This window comes from Ictidomys tridecemlineatus, chromosome 1, assembly GCF_052094955.1.
Source record: "Ictidomys tridecemlineatus isolate mIctTri1 chromosome 1, mIctTri1.hap1, whole genome shotgun sequence".
Taxonomy (NCBI): Eukaryota; Metazoa; Chordata; class Mammalia; order Rodentia; family Sciuridae; genus Ictidomys; species Ictidomys tridecemlineatus.
This window is the reverse complement of record NC_135477.1, coordinates 241,990,966-242,010,938: the sequence shown is the minus strand read 5'-3', so window position 1 is coordinate 242,010,938 and position 19,973 is coordinate 241,990,966. Positions and strand designations below refer to the sequence as shown.

Here is a 19,973-nt window from a genome sequence, read left to right as displayed (position 1 = left end):
CTGTTGAGAATTAGACTAGAGGCCACTTGTAATATACTTTAGCAAAGAACTTATCTACAAGTTCTTTGTTGACAACCTTTTGTGTGAGGTTGAATTTAAAGGTGATGGGCTAATTAATCTGGCAGAGATTTCAAGGCAGCACACCATGCAGTCTGTGATGTGGATATTGTCAGCTTTTACCCAGGTTTACTGTGAGTGTTGAAGAAAAAAAAAACAGAGCTAAAAGATTTTAAAAATTTACATTTTGACCAGAAAAGTGCATGCAAAACTGGGGCTAAAGCAAGTGTAATTGTTAAAAGAGATGACTGCTCTAAAGAGAAGCTAAGAACTTTGCAGAGACAGTAGTAAAGATGCTTCAAGGGGAATCTCAGACCACACCCATTGTAGGCTCCTGATGTAAAAGGAATTTTTTTTTTTTTTGAGAAGAGATCATGGGGCACCTGCTTTCCTTTCTTTTTTTTTTAATGGTCATTACAACCTTTATTCACTAAAATTGCCTTTTCAGTCTACCCACCCTCACCAGACTTGCCTGAAAGGCTGCTGTCCACACCTGGAGCTCTTCAGATCTTTCCATATACATAGCTACAGTGATACCTGAACCCTTAATGCATTTGTGCAGTTGGTCCTACTACCCCCACCAGGGCTATATTTCTAAGGCATCTGCTTGATGACATCCAGAAGCCTGACCAGTAAGAGGATGTTATTAGAAGCTCCTCAACATTGGAGCCAACAGAGTCCCTCACTCGGGACATCTGAGTTCATTCCAGAAACCTATGATCCCCAGCAAACATCATTTGCAAAACGTGTTGGAAAGGCAAGACTTGCAGAAGCATCCAGGTGTTGTATACACACAGGACACTCCAGAAGATCCAACAAGGCAGATACATCCATCTTGATCTACTTACCGAGGAAATGACTTCAGAAATGCTTATAGTTGTGTGCAGCCCTTAAAATGATTCACCCAGACACTCAGAAACCACTGCAGCCATGACTGCAGGGAAGCCCCATATGCATTGCAACTGCAAGGCCATAGGGGAAGGGCTGCCAGGGACAGTCAGATGTTACGAGTGCTACCATGTGTCCTAGATGATATAGTTGGAGTTACAGGACCCATCGTCCTGACTGGATTTCAGTCTTGTTTTCATCCCATCCCTTCTATATCCCTATTCCTTCCTTTGGAATCAAAATGTTAACTCTGTGCCATTGTATATTGGCACATGTATATTGTATATTCAACTGCTGAGACCCGAGCAGCATCAACAAAGGATTCTTGAGTAGGAGCTGCAGGAGATGAAGAAAAACACAGAAACAAAGAAGACATAGAGAAAATTTCACAAAAATCTGGGGCCGGGTGGAACACTGCACTCTGATGGAAGAACCCAGATCCAGAAGTAGCTCTACAAGTTTTTTTTTTATAGAAGGTCTTAATCAGGAAGCTAAACTAAAAGGCATTGTAGATTGTTCCAGACTTGTAAGTTGTCAGAGGCTTCTTTGTGCACTAAAAGCTAGAAACATTTTTTGTAGTTCTCCTAAATGTTGCAGTGCTAAAAACATTCATTCTGCTTTACCCAGGAAACCCCTTGTCCTAGGACATCTGGTAACTGTTAGGCATCAGAGCCAAGAGTCAAGGCTGTTAGTATCCTAGCCTTTGGTAAGGAATGTTTCCCAGGCTTGGCTTTTGCTGACACCACAGGATTAGCTGATGACTGGGGCTCATCCACTCTCCACCTGTAACTCGCTTTTGGTTTTTACAGGAGCTCATAGGCAAGAGTTTGCCTTGCATCTCAGAGGAGACTTTAGACTTGGACTTTGGGGCAATACTGGAATCATTAAGATTATAGTACTTTAGGAAATGAACTAAATGCATTTTGTATTGTAAGATGAGCTTTTCAGGGCCAGGGGTGGAATGTCGTAGTTGGGATATGAGGTGCCCCCCAAAAGGCCTTATGTTAATGCAGGAGGGTTCAGAGGTGAAATGATTGGATTGTGAGAATTGAAATCTGGGTGGTAAGTGGAGGCAAGTGGGGCCAGGCTGGAGGAGGTGGGTAACTGAGGAGTGTCCTGAAAGAGTTCATCTTTCTTGTGGCTCCTTACCCCTCTCTCTGCTTCCTGGCTACCATGAGATGAGCAGTGCTCTTTTATCACGCCCTTCCGCCATGATGTTTTGCCTCTCCATGGGCACAGAGCAATGGAATCAGCCCATCAAGGACTAAATCATTGAAATCACCAGCCAGAGTAAACTTTTTATCTACTAAGTTGTTACTTGTCAGGTATTTTGGTTCCAGCAATGAAAAGCTGAGTAACACAGTAGATACAGATCATTCATATGTATCAGCACATATTGTGTGAATACTATTCCTGCATTTACAATATTAAGACATGTGGATGCAGTCCTACAAATTGGTTTGACTGAAGTAATGATATCGGGAGAGAAAGGGGTGGTTGTGGAATGGACTTAAATCCTCCTCTGTTAGAGCAGGCACAGCATTTTAGATGTGTCTAAAACTAATGATGGAAGGGTAGTATGTTATTTAGAAATATGGAGACAACTTCCAGAATAAAGTTAAAAAATCAGAAGTATTACTTATTTGGATTGGGAGGAATAGAGCAAAGGACCATTGTTTTTGATAACTGGCTTTTGAGAAATATTTCATGTTTTAAATCATGTGCTTAAGTATGTATGAAATTGTTATATAAATGCAAAAGGCAGTATATTAAGCTTGATTAGATTCTGAATTAGAAACAAAGGGAGGAACAAAAAATAAATAGCTAAATCGATGTTCTGGGGACAATTTAAGGAATTTGAATGTAGAAGGAAATTAAGTTACTTGCATAGTGGAATGATTACTAATTTTCTTAAGTGAGATAATAGAGAATATCTGCTTAGGACATGAATACTGAAGTATTTCAGGCTTAATTGCCACAATGTTGGCAGAGTTCCTTCACGTGGTTCAGCATATATATATATATATATATATATATATATATATATATATATATATATAAAGTGGCAAACTATTGAATATAATATTGTCTTAATATTCAAATGTAGGAATGGTATTCAGACAATATATACTGATACATCTGAATGGGGGCATATAGATATCTACTGTACTATTTGAATTTTCTGTACTTTTGAAATTTTTCAAGATAAAATATTGGGAAAAGAAGAACCATCACTCATATATGTACCCTTTAAATTGACTTTTTTCCTGCAATTTGAGTTTCAGGCACAAAAAGCTATCCCGTTTGCAGAGGGACTGGACTCTTTTCATGGTCTGGTTTTGGTGTGATCTGTTCATATCCAAAATGGCACCAGGATGCAGAATGAATATTAAGAATGGCAGGGAGTTGAACTCTAATGAAGAACTCTGGTCAAGTTCGGACCTTGTTGAAGAAAATAAACTCCATTAAACTTCAAGGAGCACAGAGACCTTTCATGTTCAATCTTATTTTCCCCAATTCTAAAACTCAATTCCTCGATCCACAGATTCTTTTGTGGAGCCTGGTAAAATAAATCCTTCTTATTAGGCCAAACGTTTGCCACACCAACTCCATAAAAGATCCTTACCCACCAGGGAGGGGACAGAGCCAGGGTCATGTTCTGCCCAACCCAGAAATGGCTTTGTGTCCTCAGAGGGGAGGGTGGTTTCTGGTTTGAAAATGATGACCTTCTAAGGCATCATGAAGAAACAGTGCTGTGTCCTGGGGCTAAATCCACCATAATGGTTTTCTGCTCCCCACAGGGAAAGTGCTTTCACTTCTGGAAGCCAGTTCTCTCCTGTTGTTCTCCCTAATCACATCTTTCCTGGGTTTACAATGTGCTAGCAATTTTTTTTCTTCCCCCTTTTGTTGGACTTCTCATTTTCTGGTAAGATATGGCAAACACAGGTACACAGTTTGCTACTTAGAGGGATTTTCCTTTTTTTAAGCAAAGACATTGAGAAATTCTGAGAGGAAGAAAATTCTTTCCATAGGCTATTGGGAAAAGGAGGTATAGTCAGAAATGACCCCAATTCCCTAACATCTCTCTTTTTGCTCAAGATTAGATCGTTTTGTATGGTGCTGTTAGAGAGAGGTAGATTTGGCTGAGATTTTGGTTGCCTCTTAGCTGATGCTCCTTGTTTTATTGGCTCATGTGGGAATACAGTTTGAAATGTAATGAAAATTCCTTTCTTAATTTTCAAGAAGAGTTTTGTGTCAGTCTGGCATTTTTCAGACTGCCCATTTTCACATTTATCTTAAATTTCAAATCTGAAACATTCATTCAACTAAACTATCTATTTATGGAATGTTTTTAAACATTTTGGGGTGGTTACATTTTAATTGCACCAACTTGCCAAGATGTTTTGTACGTTGTCTGCCAACCTCATATTCTTTACCACCTGTAGCCATCATCACAGTTAAAATGTATTTTAATTGAGGTAAATTAAGGGCTGACATGGGGCTATTACTACTATTTCTTGTATCTTTAGTGTTTTCCCAACTGGAAGGTTAGGGAGATAAAAACCACAAAGCACCACATGATGGAGGAGTGCAGTGTTTTTCAAAGTGTGATATGTGGATTATCTGTCTCTGAAACCCTAGGATGCTTATTAAATGCAGATTCTAGGACATTATACAAGAATTACTGAATCTCTGGGCAAAGCTCTTGAGCACAGATGTTTAATAAGCTCTCCATATAACTCTTTTGCACACTAAAGTTAGTGAGCCTCTGGACTATTGAGTGATTTGATGATTTCTTTTTTTTTTTTTTTTTGGTAGTTGCAATTTTGATTTCTGAAGATACACTTTAACGGCCTGAAGATATACTTTAATGGTCTGATTCTGCCCTAAGATTCTGCTCTTGCTTCTCAAAACAATAATTAGTGAACTATGGGAATAGATCTTAGGAATTAGAAGAGAATAAATGCACTCAATCCTAAGTATTCTCACATGAAAAACAAAGATAATTAAGAAGCAACTTCCGTACCCTTATATGAGCAAATTTTCTTCTAGAATAAATAAAAAAGCGTGTTTCCAGAAATAAACAACTGTACTAACCATACTGCAAGATGAGGAAATGATTATTAATAGGGAAGATTCTATCAGTGTGAGAAGTTTGTACAGAAATATTTATTTGGGGTAAGTTCTCTCGGTTTTTTTGTTTTGTTTTGTTTTATTTTTGGCTTGGGGTCATTGTTGCGTATTACCTCATCCAGTTCTTAATATTACTCCTCACCAGAAAAACATGTTGTCATCACCGTTTTATAGGTGAGGAAACTGAGACTTAGAAAGACCAAATTACTTGTATGAAGCTGCATCGCTTGCTAGTGCTGGAACTGGGTGTTGAACTCAGGCCTTGTCTCCATTCTGGCGTTTTCCACTGAAGGAAAACAAACTGCTATAGATTCTGTTTCTAACAGGAAAATAAGGAGGCAGGACTTGGAATCCCTGAGTGACTTACAGACTTGGATATTAAATCAACTGAAGATGTTGGTTTAATTCATTTGAGGAAATCCCAGTTTGCTAATTCTGATTGACTTTTCCTGAAAGGTGCACCGAAAGCCAAACTCTCAGGCTGAGAAGATGGTTATACTTTGTTGGAGGTTTGATTAGAAGCCTTGATCGTGGCTTCCATCCCTGAGACTATCAAAAGAAAAAAGAAAAAAAAATTAAAAAAAGAAAGAAATCTGTCAATTCTGTCACCTCTCAGATTTTTTCCAGATAACTTCCTGTACACCCAGTTACCACTAATTATCCACTAGTTAGCATGGTATCTGTTGGACCTGCTTGGTGTCAGCTAAGGAGAGCTCTGCATAGAGGTGAAGGACTCTCACCCATTCCCTGCTCACTAGTGAGACCCATACACTTCATTGAAGGAAGTTACTTCTGCAGCTGTGAGGAGAGAGGGGAGGAAGTGATTCTGCCCTAAGTCTTGGATATAGGCTATGAGGGCCTACACATCCTCTTGCTCATTCCACCACTGTCTGAATCTGGACCTTGATCTGAGTGTATTTGAGTCAGTCTCATACGTGAGGCCCTACCTCCTGGCTCTCTCAGCTCAGACCTGACAAGTTCTCCTGAAAGCATCGATTTGAACAGTTCCTTCCTGCTTCCTTCTCCCCACCCTTCTGCCAACAGATCTCGCCTACAGTATCCATGGGCTCTCATCTCTCCATTCTTCTGCTCAGAATCTTAAAGATCCTGACATCTGGCAATTTCAGCTTACATTTGTGGGGTCCCTCCACCCCCTCCACTTGCACAAATAGTCGTCCCTCTCTAAAGCCCTCAGGCAAACACATCATCACTCTTGCTCTGAGAACAGCTGATTCCATCATCTGCCTGACTTCAACTTCCCTTCAGATTTCCACTGAAGGAGCAATGCTCATATGGAGAGGCCAGCTGTTAAGATATGGGCTCCATCTTCCAGCCCAGAGATAGCTCATGGTCACTACCACTCCTTGACATCCCTCCCTTCTGGCTGGAGGGCAGCACCTCTCGGTCTGTGGAAGCAAAGAATAAGGTTTTTCAGTGCGGCAGGTGGTAGCTTTTAAAAGGGCCTCTGTGAGTTTTCGCAGAAGCCCTTAACTTCAGGCCCACAATCTGGAGAAAGTCCCTTTGACTGTCATAATAGCTAATAGCTAATGCTTACTAGGCACTAGGTGCTGACACTCATCCAGCATTTTGTACAAACTGTCTTAATCCTCATGAAAATATCTAATAAATTATTGTAATTACTGTATTTATCAGATGAGGAAACTGAGGCCCAAGAAGTTAAGTCACTTGCAACTAAGAGAGCAACTGGACCTGGAGTACTTGCTTTCAAACACCATTTTATACTTGTTTCTTGTGGGTGATGCTGTGATCAAATGGACTATCACACATTTATTGGGTACCTATCACATACTGAGGCCTCTGGTAGGGATTTGACATATAGCGTCTCTGAAAGTCACAAGTTACCATAGGTTTTGCTCCATTTTATAGGTGAGAAAACTGGGTGGGCTCCTGTGTTAAGTAGTGTGACCAAGATCACACAGCTCATGCTGTTTCTGTCATAACTTGATTTTATATCCTTTGGAACCCATTTTGTCCATTTTTTCAAAAATATTTTCCCCCACACTTTCAGACTCTGAACTCAGTAGGACCTGCAGCCAGTGCATTGGGAGTGGTCTTGTGTAACAGGGTTGCATCAGGCTTCTCTGAAGAGCAGCTGAGAGGTGTGGGGGCATTCCAGGCCTCTCAGGGACAGCTCCCTGGAGAAGTCAAGCTTAGTATCCATTTCTTTATGGCCACAACCCCAGTTCCACTCTTCTGCTGGGACATTTGTGCCTCCTCTTCAGGCTTCAGGACAGTGGCAGCCTCCTCACATAGTCTTTGCACTGGTAGGTTTATTTCTGGACACTCATTTTAATTTTGGCAAATGCTGCATTATATATATATATATATATATATATATATATATATATATATATATATATATAGTTGCTTCTATGAATTCTCTGAAGTCTGCCTACGGAGCATTGGTGTTCCCACTCTGGTTTCTGATTGCTCATGAAAATCAAATTGTTATAGTCACATTTTCGCTGTTATTTCTTTTTTTAAGGCAAGTGCTCAAATCTTTCTTTGATTACAACACTCATCACTATACTTTGAATGTGCTTATGGATCTTTCCCCATCCCTAGTCAGCCAGGTTCTAGAAACAAGAAATCTAACTGCCTGCAGCTATTTAAATTTAAGAAAATAAAGTTAAATGAAATAAAAAATTCAGTTCCTCTGTGGCACTAACCACATCTCAAGTGCTCAATAGTCACATGGGGCTGGCAGCCACTGAACCAGACAGTGCAGACAGAACAACTTTACCATTAGAGTGAGTGCTGTTAACAGTACCATTCCAGTAACAGGGACCATCTTCTATATTGCCATATCTCTAATACCTGCCTGGCTGGTGGTAACTGCCAAATGGGTACAATGGAGAGAACCTTTCTGACTTCAGCCCATATCTCTTCAAACTACATGTGTCACTAGGGCTGCCAAGATTCACAGGCAGTACGTCCTGAGCTCAGTGGCATTACCAGTCACTCTCCTCTTGGGCTCCATGGAGGCCAGGAGGGAGCTCTTGGCATCACAGTAGACAGTGGAGCATACTAGAGGAATCTTTCCAGTGGTGACATCACTACCTCCACCACCTCTGCATCTTCCAAGGTATGTGTAATCCAGAGACTTCTATTTTTAACTGGCTTGTGGTCCTGGATACTTATTGAATGAGGAAAAGTTGTTTGCATCGTACAAACCAGCAACAAGAAAGTTAATCATTCTGGAAGGCTTGCATGGCTTTGGAACTGAGCCAAGTGTTTTGGAGACTATAGAAATTCAATCTTCTTTGCTCTCTGAAACTAGCCTCTTCCACTGGCTTCCACCTCCTGAGAGCCACAGCACTGGAGTCCATAGCACCGAGGCAAGGGCTGTCCTGTGGGTGCCCTGTAAGGTGGGTAGAGCTCTGCATACAGGGCTCCAGGTCTGGGATCTAGGTCCAGCACTGCCAGTGGCAGTGGGCTGGTCTGTGGGCTAAGAACATTGAACCCTTTTCAATTGGAAAATGCTAAAGCTTTGCTATTCCCTTCCCACTGTCTTCAAGAACATTGGCCTATCTTCCTGGCCAGGCTATGAATCTTGAGGGTAGGGATCAGAGCTGTTGGCACAGGCTGGCCATGGAATAATGCAGACTGATACTCCAGAAGCAGGGTTTGGGGTATGCTCTTGTATTCCCTTTCCTGTCTATATAATGGGGGGCAGGTGTTACCTTTCTAGTGCTCCATATACCATAATCGGGTAATTTAGGTACTTTCTTATCCCAATGCCCCCCCCCTTTTTCATTTCAGTTCTTGATTATCAGAATGTCGATCACATTCTTATCTCTATGGGAGTCAAAAAAAATTTGATGTGGTAACTTATGATATTTTCAAATAAAAAGGAATTCCTTTCTTGGACAGAGTGACAAGTTTGGGTAACATAATCCCACTGTGCAACTCCAAGTGGGGGTGCCGTTCACATATATATACCACTAGTTCTATAATACCATGAGTTCTTAATCTTCAGCCTGCTAGGTTTTACTTGTGGTACTCCTGAAGGCACACAGCATAGGTTAGGTCACCTTTATCTAGGCCCTGTGACTTTAAAGCATCCTATTCAGTAATTCCTTCTAAGACATTGCTAGTCTCTCCCTGAGCCCCAAATCACTGTTACTAACTGAAGTTTAATGTCAGAGAAATTAACATGACTAACACTTTGATACAAGTTGAAGGGAGGGAAGAGGGGTTGTGGGCATTTATTCTCAGTCTTGAGAGTGTCCTGAGGAATATGTGACAGTCCCTCCTCACCCTTCCTTAGGAGAGAGCAGTGGTGATCACATGCCAACTGACATGCACCAGGGCACCTCTGCACTGTCTTACCACCTGGGTTTGCCATTTATCTACTGAAGCAATTTCAAGAGTGATTTAATAGGCCTTGAGAAAGCTACGCACCATAACAAGATCCTTTCCGTTGGCTAGCCCTTCACACTTGAAATGAATTAGTAGACTTTTTTCTTTTGCATCAAATAATGCATCTTATAAAAAAAATAAGCATAGGCTTAAAACTAATATATTTTTATTAGAAATCAGACAATAGTTAATCTTGGGGGATATTTTTTAATTGGGAAGAAGAACATGGAGTCAGTTCATTACTGGTAATGTTCCATTTCTTTTTCTTTTTTGACAGGGGGACAGGGGGTTGAACTTAGGGGTACTGAGCTACATTCTCAGTTCTTTTTTTTTTCAGTTTTGAGACAGGGTCTTGCTAAGTTGCTAAGGCTGGTCTCAAACTTGCAATCATCCTGCTTCAGCCTCCTGAGTTGCTGGGATCACAGGTGTGCACCATGGCACCTCGTGTAATGTACCGTTTCTTCACATTCATGTTCCCTTCATGAAAGACTTATGGGTATTTACAGTTATGATTTGTCTATCTCTCAATATGCTACAAAATAAAATTTCTTTAAAGCAGCTTTTAGAGGATTGCCTTAGAAAGCATTCACAGATATGTATAACTTATTTAAACAGGTAGGTGGCTTTATTTCCAAAAGAGAGTTAGCAGTTTGTTAAGACTAGTGGATACTGGAAGGGAGAAGAGTAGACAGTAGAGGAGGTGATCTCATTCTGCCTGGGTTCTTCTGAATACAGAGTACAAGTCCTCAGTGAATTCATACTTTCTCAATTTCACTTTTCTTTGGGGGTATATGAGAAGTGAACGGATTGCATGAAAAACTGGGCTGGGAAGTGCCTCCTTTTACTCAGAGCCAGGCCTGGTAACAGAGGAAGGTGATTTTCTTGGGCCGTGTGCTTCAGGGAAAGTGTGGAGCCAGGCCTTTCTTTGTAATCAAACCACAGATGATTTCTTCCAGCATGACCTGGCTCCTGAATGCCGAGAAGAGACCAATAAACCAGGGCCACCTAGGCACCAGATGTACAGAACTCTTTGTGTGTTAGAAGAGGGAGGAGGTGCAGAGCTGCACTGGGAAATGCCCCCCAACAGCAGTGTCTCTTCCTGCCGGTTCCCTTCTCCTCAGCACATGTGGGGGCCTGGGTCAGCAGCCCCACTTGCACATGAGCAGGTCTCCTGCACGCCCTGTACTGGCGGGTCGCCAGCTCTCCCAGGTCTCCATTCAGCTTCTGAGAAATATTGAGGCTGAAGAGATTCCTGTGTACACAGGCTTAGCCTGTGAAGGAGTGTAGATGGACGGGAGCCATTTGCAGGAAAATATTTGGCTCTCAGGCATTCTCCTTCATATGATCCACAAAATCGTGAACTCTTTCCTCAAATGAAGTCCCATCTGTTTCTTTTGCAAAACCAGGGTCCCAAATTCAAGTCTAAAGAAATCCCAGTTAGCCCTCTTTCTTGATGGTTTTGTTGTTGATTTTTTCTTCAAAGACATCCGTATTGGGTTGATAACAGTACAAAAAGGGACCCCAGGTCCAGCCATCTCTGAGGAGTCCTGGACTTCCACTTTGTTTCCATGGAACAAATGAGTCTCATTGGTGACAGGCCCACATTCTCCTCCTGTGCCTGGCCTCTGATTCAAGGTCAAAATGGCACCGAATCTCAGCACTGCATGCAGTCTGTTTTCAGCTATTTTATGGAAATTATTTGATACCACTGTGGGCCTTCCCTGTTTTTCCTGTCCTAATATACTAATTTTCTTTGCCGAGAATTGTCTCAATTAAATCTTCTTATTGAATATATTTTCAGACTGGATTTTTCCATCTACCACATGGAGACTTTTTCATTGAGCCTGTTAAAAAGCATCCAGTGGCTGAAGGTGCCCACCCACACATCGTTTACCGGAGGCAGAGAGTTCAAGAGACAAAGGAGCCAGCCTGCGGATTAAAGGGTATTGTGACTTAAACATCTTCACAGGTTGAAGAGTTGGCTCTTTTCATTGACCTCTTTTTATTCAAGCCCATTACCTGCTCTCTATTCTGCTGCCAGAAAGTATGAGCCTTGTATAAATTATTTCATTTCTCTATGCTCAAGTTTCTTTATATTGTTAATGGGAAGCAGGAAAAAGGCGCTTCTATATCCTTTTTCCATTAGTTGGCGAGACTCATGTAAGACATTCATAATAGTATATTGGTTTTAAAAATACAACTTTTCTGAACATTTAGAGGAAATCTAGCTTAAAGACTCCATAATCAATGTTAACATCATTAAATACATTAGTGGGTAATATTACCAGATAGCTCATCACACCTGCATGTGAAAGCAGATTTAAATGTTTGATGATACTGAGGATGATGAATGGAGGGACAATGAAAAACATGTCAACACATTATTAGATAATGTACTCTGCAGAGCTGCTTCTGTCTGTGTTGTGTTCTGTTCTGCCTGGTGTTTGCTGAGCTCTGTCCCCTGCCCTTGTGCCCTGGATATGATCTGTTCTGCCCTTCTCTGTCTTGTCCTAAGTAGTTAACGGAGCTTTCAGAGATAAACTGACCCAAGTTATTTCCTTGCAAACCCGCATTCTCTTTAATGTGCAAGAAATAGTAAGCTATGAATAAAGGGCTATGGGAAATTGAGACATTTCCTTAAATATTCCATATTTCCTTTCTTCAGAAGGGAAAGTAAACAATGCCAGAATGACAGTTAACAAGAGAAATAAAGTAACATCCCTTTATTTCTTAACAATTTGGAACACGGACTTCAAAGGGAAAACAAGGAGATGATAGAGGAGTGAGGGAGCCAGGATGACATTGCAAACAGGAGAAGGGATGGACAAGGGGACAAGTGACTGCTCTAAAGACCAACATCACCCACTTTCCCTACACTTGATAGCAACTTTTCTGGGAATTCTTCTATAACCTTAGCAGTGTGTGTACGCAATAAGAAACTTGAGCCTCTAATGCCTGTAGTGTTTTCTGGGCACCTAATCACACAGTTATCATTCATTAGCAAGTGATGTCAACTACCTTTTAAATTAAAGGATTTCTTGTACAAATCATCTAGCAAGTGCTTAAAGAAGAGATTCATCACCTGCTGACATCATTGTCAAAGGAACCAATCCAGATAATAATCTCCATGGGAATTTTAGGACTCTCTGTCACTGCCACTGACACCTGGATTGTTGCCCAATTCATATTACATGTTGGGGTGATGGAGGGCATGTTGTGCATGTGATTCGATACCTTTTAGAGGACATCCCAGATGTAGGTTGCCAATGTGACTGTTACTAAGGCTGGGGGAGAATTTGACTACACAGTTGCTCTGTGAATTGCATTAATTCCTCATCCATCCTCCTTAAACGAGGCTCTCTCCTGTAACTATCCTGTTGAGGTAAGATGATTAGAAATGGATTGGGGCTAGCTAATATGTAGTCATTAAAAAAAGGGATGAATAGAGAAAGAGTGGGGTTCATAAATGCCACAGACCCCATGAGCTCACACAGAACACCACAATTACTGTGCTTGTCGTACTAGTTCTTATTGTGCTTCTAGGCCAATCTTATGGCTTTGCACTTCTATAGAACTTTCGGTGGCTCATCCAACCTGCCAATGAGCTATTTGTTCTGCATTTTTCTACACATTTCCTGGAAGACACTCTCTTCTACTTTCCCAGAACCAGAATTGATCTGCTGTGCTGGAAGGACCTTTCAGAGCACCTAGTGACGTCTTCCTCCACCAAAGAAGTGGTTGTCACTTAGGGAAGGCAGTGGATTTTCAATGAAATCCATTTAGTTTGTGTCAGAGCAATCCAGGATTCCATGGGAGCTCAGGCTTTTTACTGCCTTATATTTCTTCTTTTCTTATTCCTTGAATATAAGTCTTGTTTCTCCAGCCTCATCATAAGCCCGTTGAGTAGAGGCTCCCTCCAACCCAACATTGTACAGCATAGTGTTAGGTGCAAAGCAGGAACTAGGAACTCAGTGACTCACTGACAGACACTGACGCGGGAGTGGTAGCCAAGAAGATGAAGCTAGTGTACACTGGCTTCTAGTTCAGCACTGACAGAAAGGAAAAAGAAATGTGTCTTTTCCAGATATGGAGGAAGTGTGACTTGTTTGGGACCATCCCTCTTCCTAAGAGAATAATGCTTATATGATAGCTAGATAGTCAAGAATCTCCACCGTGCTTGTGAAACAATACGTGGCATTTGGATTTTGAAAATCTTGGTAGAGTGAATTGTACGTGGTCTTGCTGTTCCAGATAATTGCACCGTCCTTTGTCATGTTACCCTGCAGAGATGATGGAACTGACTGACAGCAGTTATGTCATTGGCCAACATTAAAGTACACTTTATGCTTAGGTCAATTGATGTTATGTGAATCACTGTGGTTATATTTAAAAAATCATCTTTACCATGTGTAAAGCATTCTCACTTTGAAGTACACTTCAAGAAAGAAGATATCTCAATTATTTTATCCCCAAATCTGGCACTTCCCTTAATTTTATTTGATACATAGAAAGTTTCCAGGAATTTCATAGTATGACCTTTATTAATATGACTTAATTTCTTTTTTTAAAAAAGATTTTAACATAATGCTATTAGGCTCATCTTGGTATTCTAAGTATGAATCCAGGTTAATGTTTGTTGATTGAGTGATTTGCAATGGGATGCTACAAATGTGAGTGGACACTGGTCTTACCTGGACATGGGACTAAGCACTGCAAGATCACTTTGAGTCTTGGAGGCAAGGACAGTGTGTTTTTGTGGTAGCAATTAATGTTTGTGTATTTGTCACACAGCTTGATTTATGTCAGTATTTGGAAAATATTTCCACTCCCACACATCCCATTCCTGTGCAGCAGCTGGAAATCTCATAAATAACCATAAAATTGTTTCTTTATGGGGAAAAAAGTTTACTTGTTAGATCTAAAATCAAATATTTGAGGGAATTATCAATGTACCTTATCCTTTAATCTTCTCTTGCAAAATCAGAGAAGTGGATCCCTAGGGTAGTTTCTGGGCCAATGGGACCAAGATTAGAAGGTTCTAGAATTTTGTTTACATTGGTTTGTGTATGGTAGATTGACCTTCCCTTCCTTCAAGAAATGTTAACTTGGTGCTTTCCATGGGCCAGAAACCAAGGGACATAGCTTTAAATATGTCAAGTTGGAACTTACCCTCATGAACTTGCTGTCTACTGAGAAAAGAACTTTAAAATTATAAAAATCATATCTATGAACATTGTGACATGCTGTGGGTGTATACAGAGGAACCTGACACACCAGGAGGGTTGAGGATGGCTCTCCTGTAGGAAGCCTTTTAAAAGGAGGCATTGATTCTTTGGGAGTCATTTTTCCTGAGCTCACTTCTGTGGAATTTACAGGATTTGAGGAATAATGACTCTTAGGAGCTGAACTGTGCCTCCCCAAAATTCATACGTTAAAGTCTTAACCCCCAGAACCTTAGAATATGACTATATTTGAAGATAGAGTCCTTAAAAAGATAATTAAATTAAAATGCAGTCATGAAGGTGAAGCCTAATCCATTGTGATCATGACCTTCTAAGAGGAGGAAATCTGGACACTGTCATATGCATTAGGGGTAAATGTTTGCTGGAGGAACATTCAAGGAACAGAGAACTTGTGAGGAACAGAGAGAGGCAGGTTTCTGCAAGCCAAGGAGTGGCCTCTCTTTCGAGAGGAGAGCAGATAGAAATGGACTAGAAATGGACTAGAAATCAGGAGTACAGTGTCTCGTGCCATCTCTGTCACTCCCAACTTGGGCAAGTGTCCCGGTCTCCATTTCCTCCTCAGTGAGTGGAAGGATTTGGACAATCTTTGTGAATTCTCTTAACTCATTTAAGTTGTGAGTCTCTTTCTATTTGTACTCTGCAGTACCTAGAAACGGTCTTGACGTCCTTCAGTCATACTAGTGTGGTTTAAAAACTGTTACGTGGGATTGTACGTGCTAATGCTCTTAAGACATCTTTACCTAAAGGCAGAGACCTCACCCGTGGTTCCAGGAGCCCTATGTCTGCTTCCCAGGTGCTCTTATTTCCCTGATCTTCTGCTCCCTTTGCACCCTGGCCCCATCCCAAACAGCTGGACCCAAGACTGTTGAGCACAGGCTGCTGCTCCCTGCACTGTGTCCCCGACCCAGAAAAACCAACCAGGACCTCAAGTGGAGGCAGCAGAGCCTCAGGGTCACTAGTTAGTGGGTGTGTCTGGTCTGTTATCATGGGTCAGAGCATCAAAGGGAGGAGGTGGCTGGCTGTTCCAGAGCCTGAGTCTGGACCCCAGAGCCCTAATACTTATGTGGAGGAGAGGATCATGGCATTGCAGCCAGAGTAGAAACTGACATATATCTAGGATACTGATCTTTATCTTGGATTCAGATGTGTTAAACATACATACGCGCGCACACACACACGCGCACACACACACACACACACACACACAATTTCTCTTGAAATCTGGTTATTTGGTTAAAAAGAATTTGTATAGGTTTTTGAGTAGTCAGATACAGTGGGGTTGTCATTTTAGTAGTATTTTAACTAAATTAAGCCCCAAAGGTGTGTATGAATGTTTGTGTGTGTGTGTTTGTGTGTGTGCTTATGTTTTTTCGAGTGTGTTATATGTGTGGTGTATGTATTTATATGTGTGTATTTCTGTGTGTGGTGTATGTTTGCCCATGCATGTTTATGAGTATGTTTGTGTGTGCTTATGTATGTGGTCATATTTTTGCATGTGTGTGCTTCTGTGTGTGCACAGCATGTGTGTGTGTGGGGGGGTGTACATGCATATTTAAACACCCATACACTGTTGGCTGCAGGAGGCAAATGCTTGCTGAGCTGTGATGACTTGGTGATTTATGGAAGTTCTTTCTGTTTTTTTAATATATACCATGTTGAGATTCTGATGTATTCTCTAGTTGAAAGAGGAATTCTTTGTTTAAGCTAACTGGGAAGGGACTGTCCAAATCCTTTAGGAAAAAAAAAACAACCCAACTTTTCCTTAGAGAAGTTGTGCTAAGAATAGTGCCATTGTCAACCGACCAGCAGCTGACCAGCACCTCGACACCCCTCCCACCACACTCCTGGAGAACAACAGAAGGGAAGGAGCTCATGGTCTGATGCCACCTCGTCCCCACTCCATCCCCTCAAAAGACATTTGGCTGGGAGCCAGCCCTCACCACCAGGTCCTCTGGAGCTTCTGCCTTTGCCCTCGAGCATTTCTTCCCAGCGGGGTCTGCAGCACAGAGGTCCTGAGGACTGGCTCCATCCTTCCTCAGCCAGGTCAGTGCCTAACGTGAAAAATGACTTACGTCAGGTATGAAGATAGCTTTTGATATACTGTCTGCATCTCAGGGCCATTCCTCACCAAAGCACAGAGCAGAAGACTGAAGACACGAGAGCTGAGAGCCAGAAGTTCTGTCCTTATTGGGTCTCCTTTGCCCTTGGATCTCTTGAGCACGTGCAGAAGGAGTAGAGACACTTCATTTGCATACCTTCATCTCTGGGGAAAAGCCCGGTCAAAAGCTGCTGTCAGTCTTGGAGAGAAGGGGCCAAAGTCCACCTGCTTGAAAATGGTCAATTCTTCAACCTCGAGTAATGGCAGATCAAAGGACAGTTGTCATGGGGTCAAAGCAGTGAGTTTTCCTACACACACTCCTTGCTGGAGAATGACACTGGGGACTGAGGAGACAGCAGGTCCATCATCCCACCCTCTGGTGGCCCTTCCCACACACCTTCCACTGGCGCTCACGTTGGGATGAATCCTCTGGGATTCTTTCTTCAAACCACAAGAGACCTCTTGAGCATTCCATGGCTGTGTGAGCATGTCTGTGTCCACTCTAACCTGGGCTCAAGGCAAAGTCTTTGTGGGAGACTCAGGCTCTTTTGAACCCAGACTAGCAGGCTGACCTTGGCAAGTGACTGCTTTCCTACTCCTGTTACTTCCTCTTTGTGTTTTCTCCTCTGCCTACTGTGGATAATGAAAATGTCACACAAAGGTGAAGTGGGCTGGGTCAGAGGGTCTGGACATACAGATTCACAGTTTCTGAGCTCCAATCCCAAATTCCAGAGCCCCTTGAAGACCAAAAGTCTCACTACAAGCAAGAATTTGGCAAACTCATTTGGTGGCAAAATATGACTGGAATTGATGTGAAGCTGGTTTTGATGTTTTTATTTATCCCAGTTAGTAAGGCTGGTTGTACATTTTTCTGCAGAATTATGTAAGAGTTTGATTTCAGAAGAATACCGCAGTCTCTAATGAATTTTTAAAAATTGTGGCAAAAAACGTATGTTAATAGAATTTGCCATCTTGGCTGTTTTTAAGTGTGAATCTCAGTGGTGATAACCACAGTCACATTGTTGTGCAACCTATCTCTAAAACTCTTTTCCTTTTATAAACTAGACACTGTACCCATTAAACAACTCCCTTTTCTACAATCTCAGGAAACCACCTTTGACTTTCTGTTATTTTATAATCACAGAAGTTCTGAATTCCAAACAATTATAATCCCTGAGGCTTTTAGAAGAGAGATGATGGACCTTAATTAGAGAAGACTGGCTAATAATTGGCAGGGCCACCACTTTGCATGACAATCCTGGGAGTGTCATTTCTTTGGTCTTAGCTCGAACTGTCCACTCCCACACGCACAGTCTCCAACATTGTGTATCCATTTGTAAAAGACTGCAGAGAACCAAGAACAAAGACTGGATTCTGACTCTAGAATACAAAGCACAGGTGCTGGCATCCATGGGTACTCTCTTTTCTGTTTTTCCCTTTTTTTTCCCTCAGAAAGTAGAGGGACATATATTGATAGCTAGTTGTGGTAGGCACTTTCTTCCCATCTCATGAAGCATGATATGGAAGGTTTTGACAGTGGGAAAGTGTTAAAAGCTTCATGCAGACTGACCTGGTGGGGAAGCTGCTGACAGCCCTTTTAGAACTTGCTGGAGACCATTGAGCTCTGGATAACTACAGGGAGGAGGTGAGACGCAGTGACACTCCCCCTGCTGCTTCCCAGCAGGTCCCCGCACAGCATCCGGTTCTGTCATGTTCACTTTTTATTTTTTGTCTAGTCCTGTTATTTGCTATGAAGAACTTATAATATTTTAGTTTATTTACACACGAGTAAACAATAGCCATGGAATTTCAGATGTAGGCATTAGGTAAAGGTCATCTAGTCCAGGGTTTCCTAAACCAAGGTCATTTGTATTCTCCCTTCCTAGGTATTAACATATAAAAAATCCACTCTCTAGCTCTACTATATTTGCTTAGTATTTTAACATTCACTCTTGTAAAACTTGTATAAATTGATTTTTAAAAGACCACAACCAAAATGTAAAATTAGTATTTTTGAATACATATTAAGATAAAGAATTACATTAAAATCAAAGTCCCCCTCTCCCAGGCACTGTTTCCTATTATTTTATTTTGTGCGTGTGGAAACCATGCCAGAAAATTGATGTGAATTCAGTTCTTCCAAGTCTTGGTGAGTTGCAGAGCTGAGATTTAGCTGGGTGTGTGTTCCCCTTTGATACATAAACTGAGCTGGGATAAAGTTTGGTTAAACTAGTAGGCCTTTGTAATAGTTTTTATTTTTTTGCATAACTTCTCATTCCTCTGGTGTTCTCTCTCTTTTAATTTTTTACTTTAAATTTATTTATGTATTCTAATTTGTTATAAATGACTGCAGAATGTATTTCAATTCATAGGATACATATAGAGCACAACTTTTCGTGACTGGTTGCTCACAAGGTAGAGTCACACCATTTATGACTTCATACTTGTACTTGGGGTAATGCTGTCTATCTCATTCCACCATCTTTCCTACCCCCATGCCACCTCCCTTCCTCTCCCTTCCCTTTGCCCTATCTAAAGTTTCTCCATTCCCATGCACCCCCATCCCCATTATGGGTCAGCATCCACATATCAGAGAAAACATTTGGCATTTCTCTTTTTGGGATTGGCTTACTTCACTTAGCCTGATATTCTCCAACTCCATCCATTTACCTGCAAATGCCATGATTTTATTCTTTTTTAATGCTGAGTAATTCTATCGTGTATATATATATCACAGTTTCTTTGTTCATTCATCTACTGAAAGGCATCTATGTTGCTTCCACAATTTAGCTATTATGAATCATGGTGTTATAAACATTGATGTGGCTGGTTCCTGTGGTATGCTGTTTTTAAGTCCTTTGGGTATAAACCGAGAAGTGGGATAGCTGGGTCAAATGGTGGTTCCATTCCAAGTTTTCCAAGGAATATTCCATATTGCTTTCCAGATTGGTTGCACTGATTAATTTGCAGTCCCACCAGCAATGTATGAGTGTGTCTTTTCCCCCACATTCTCATCTGGCTTTCTTTTTAACTGGAATATGACAGGGGGTTCTTTACAGATCCCTGACAGGATGTGAGTGGAAAGATAACTCAGTCTCATCCTGGAAAACCCTGACAGTGTTTGAGCATCCTTATGGACTGAGTTCCCCATTTCCTAAACATCATGGGGA

At 41.4% G+C, this 19,973-nt stretch overlaps 1 protein-coding gene across 3 annotated transcripts in view; it reads left to right on the top strand.

The window, feature by feature from the left end:
- The window catches only part of Adamts12 (ADAM metallopeptidase with thrombospondin type 1 motif 12), a 334,703-nt gene that overhangs the window by 93,453 nt on the left and 221,277 nt on the right, over window positions 1–19,973 (top strand). For all 3 annotated transcript variants that reach the window (XM_078017184.1, XM_078017196.1, XM_078017188.1), the window contains exon 3: window positions 11,264–11,405. In XM_078017184.1, the coding sequence (XP_077873310.1) occupies window positions 11,264–11,405 (142 nt within the window). The remainder of the gene's footprint in view (window positions 1–11,263; window positions 11,406–19,973) is intronic.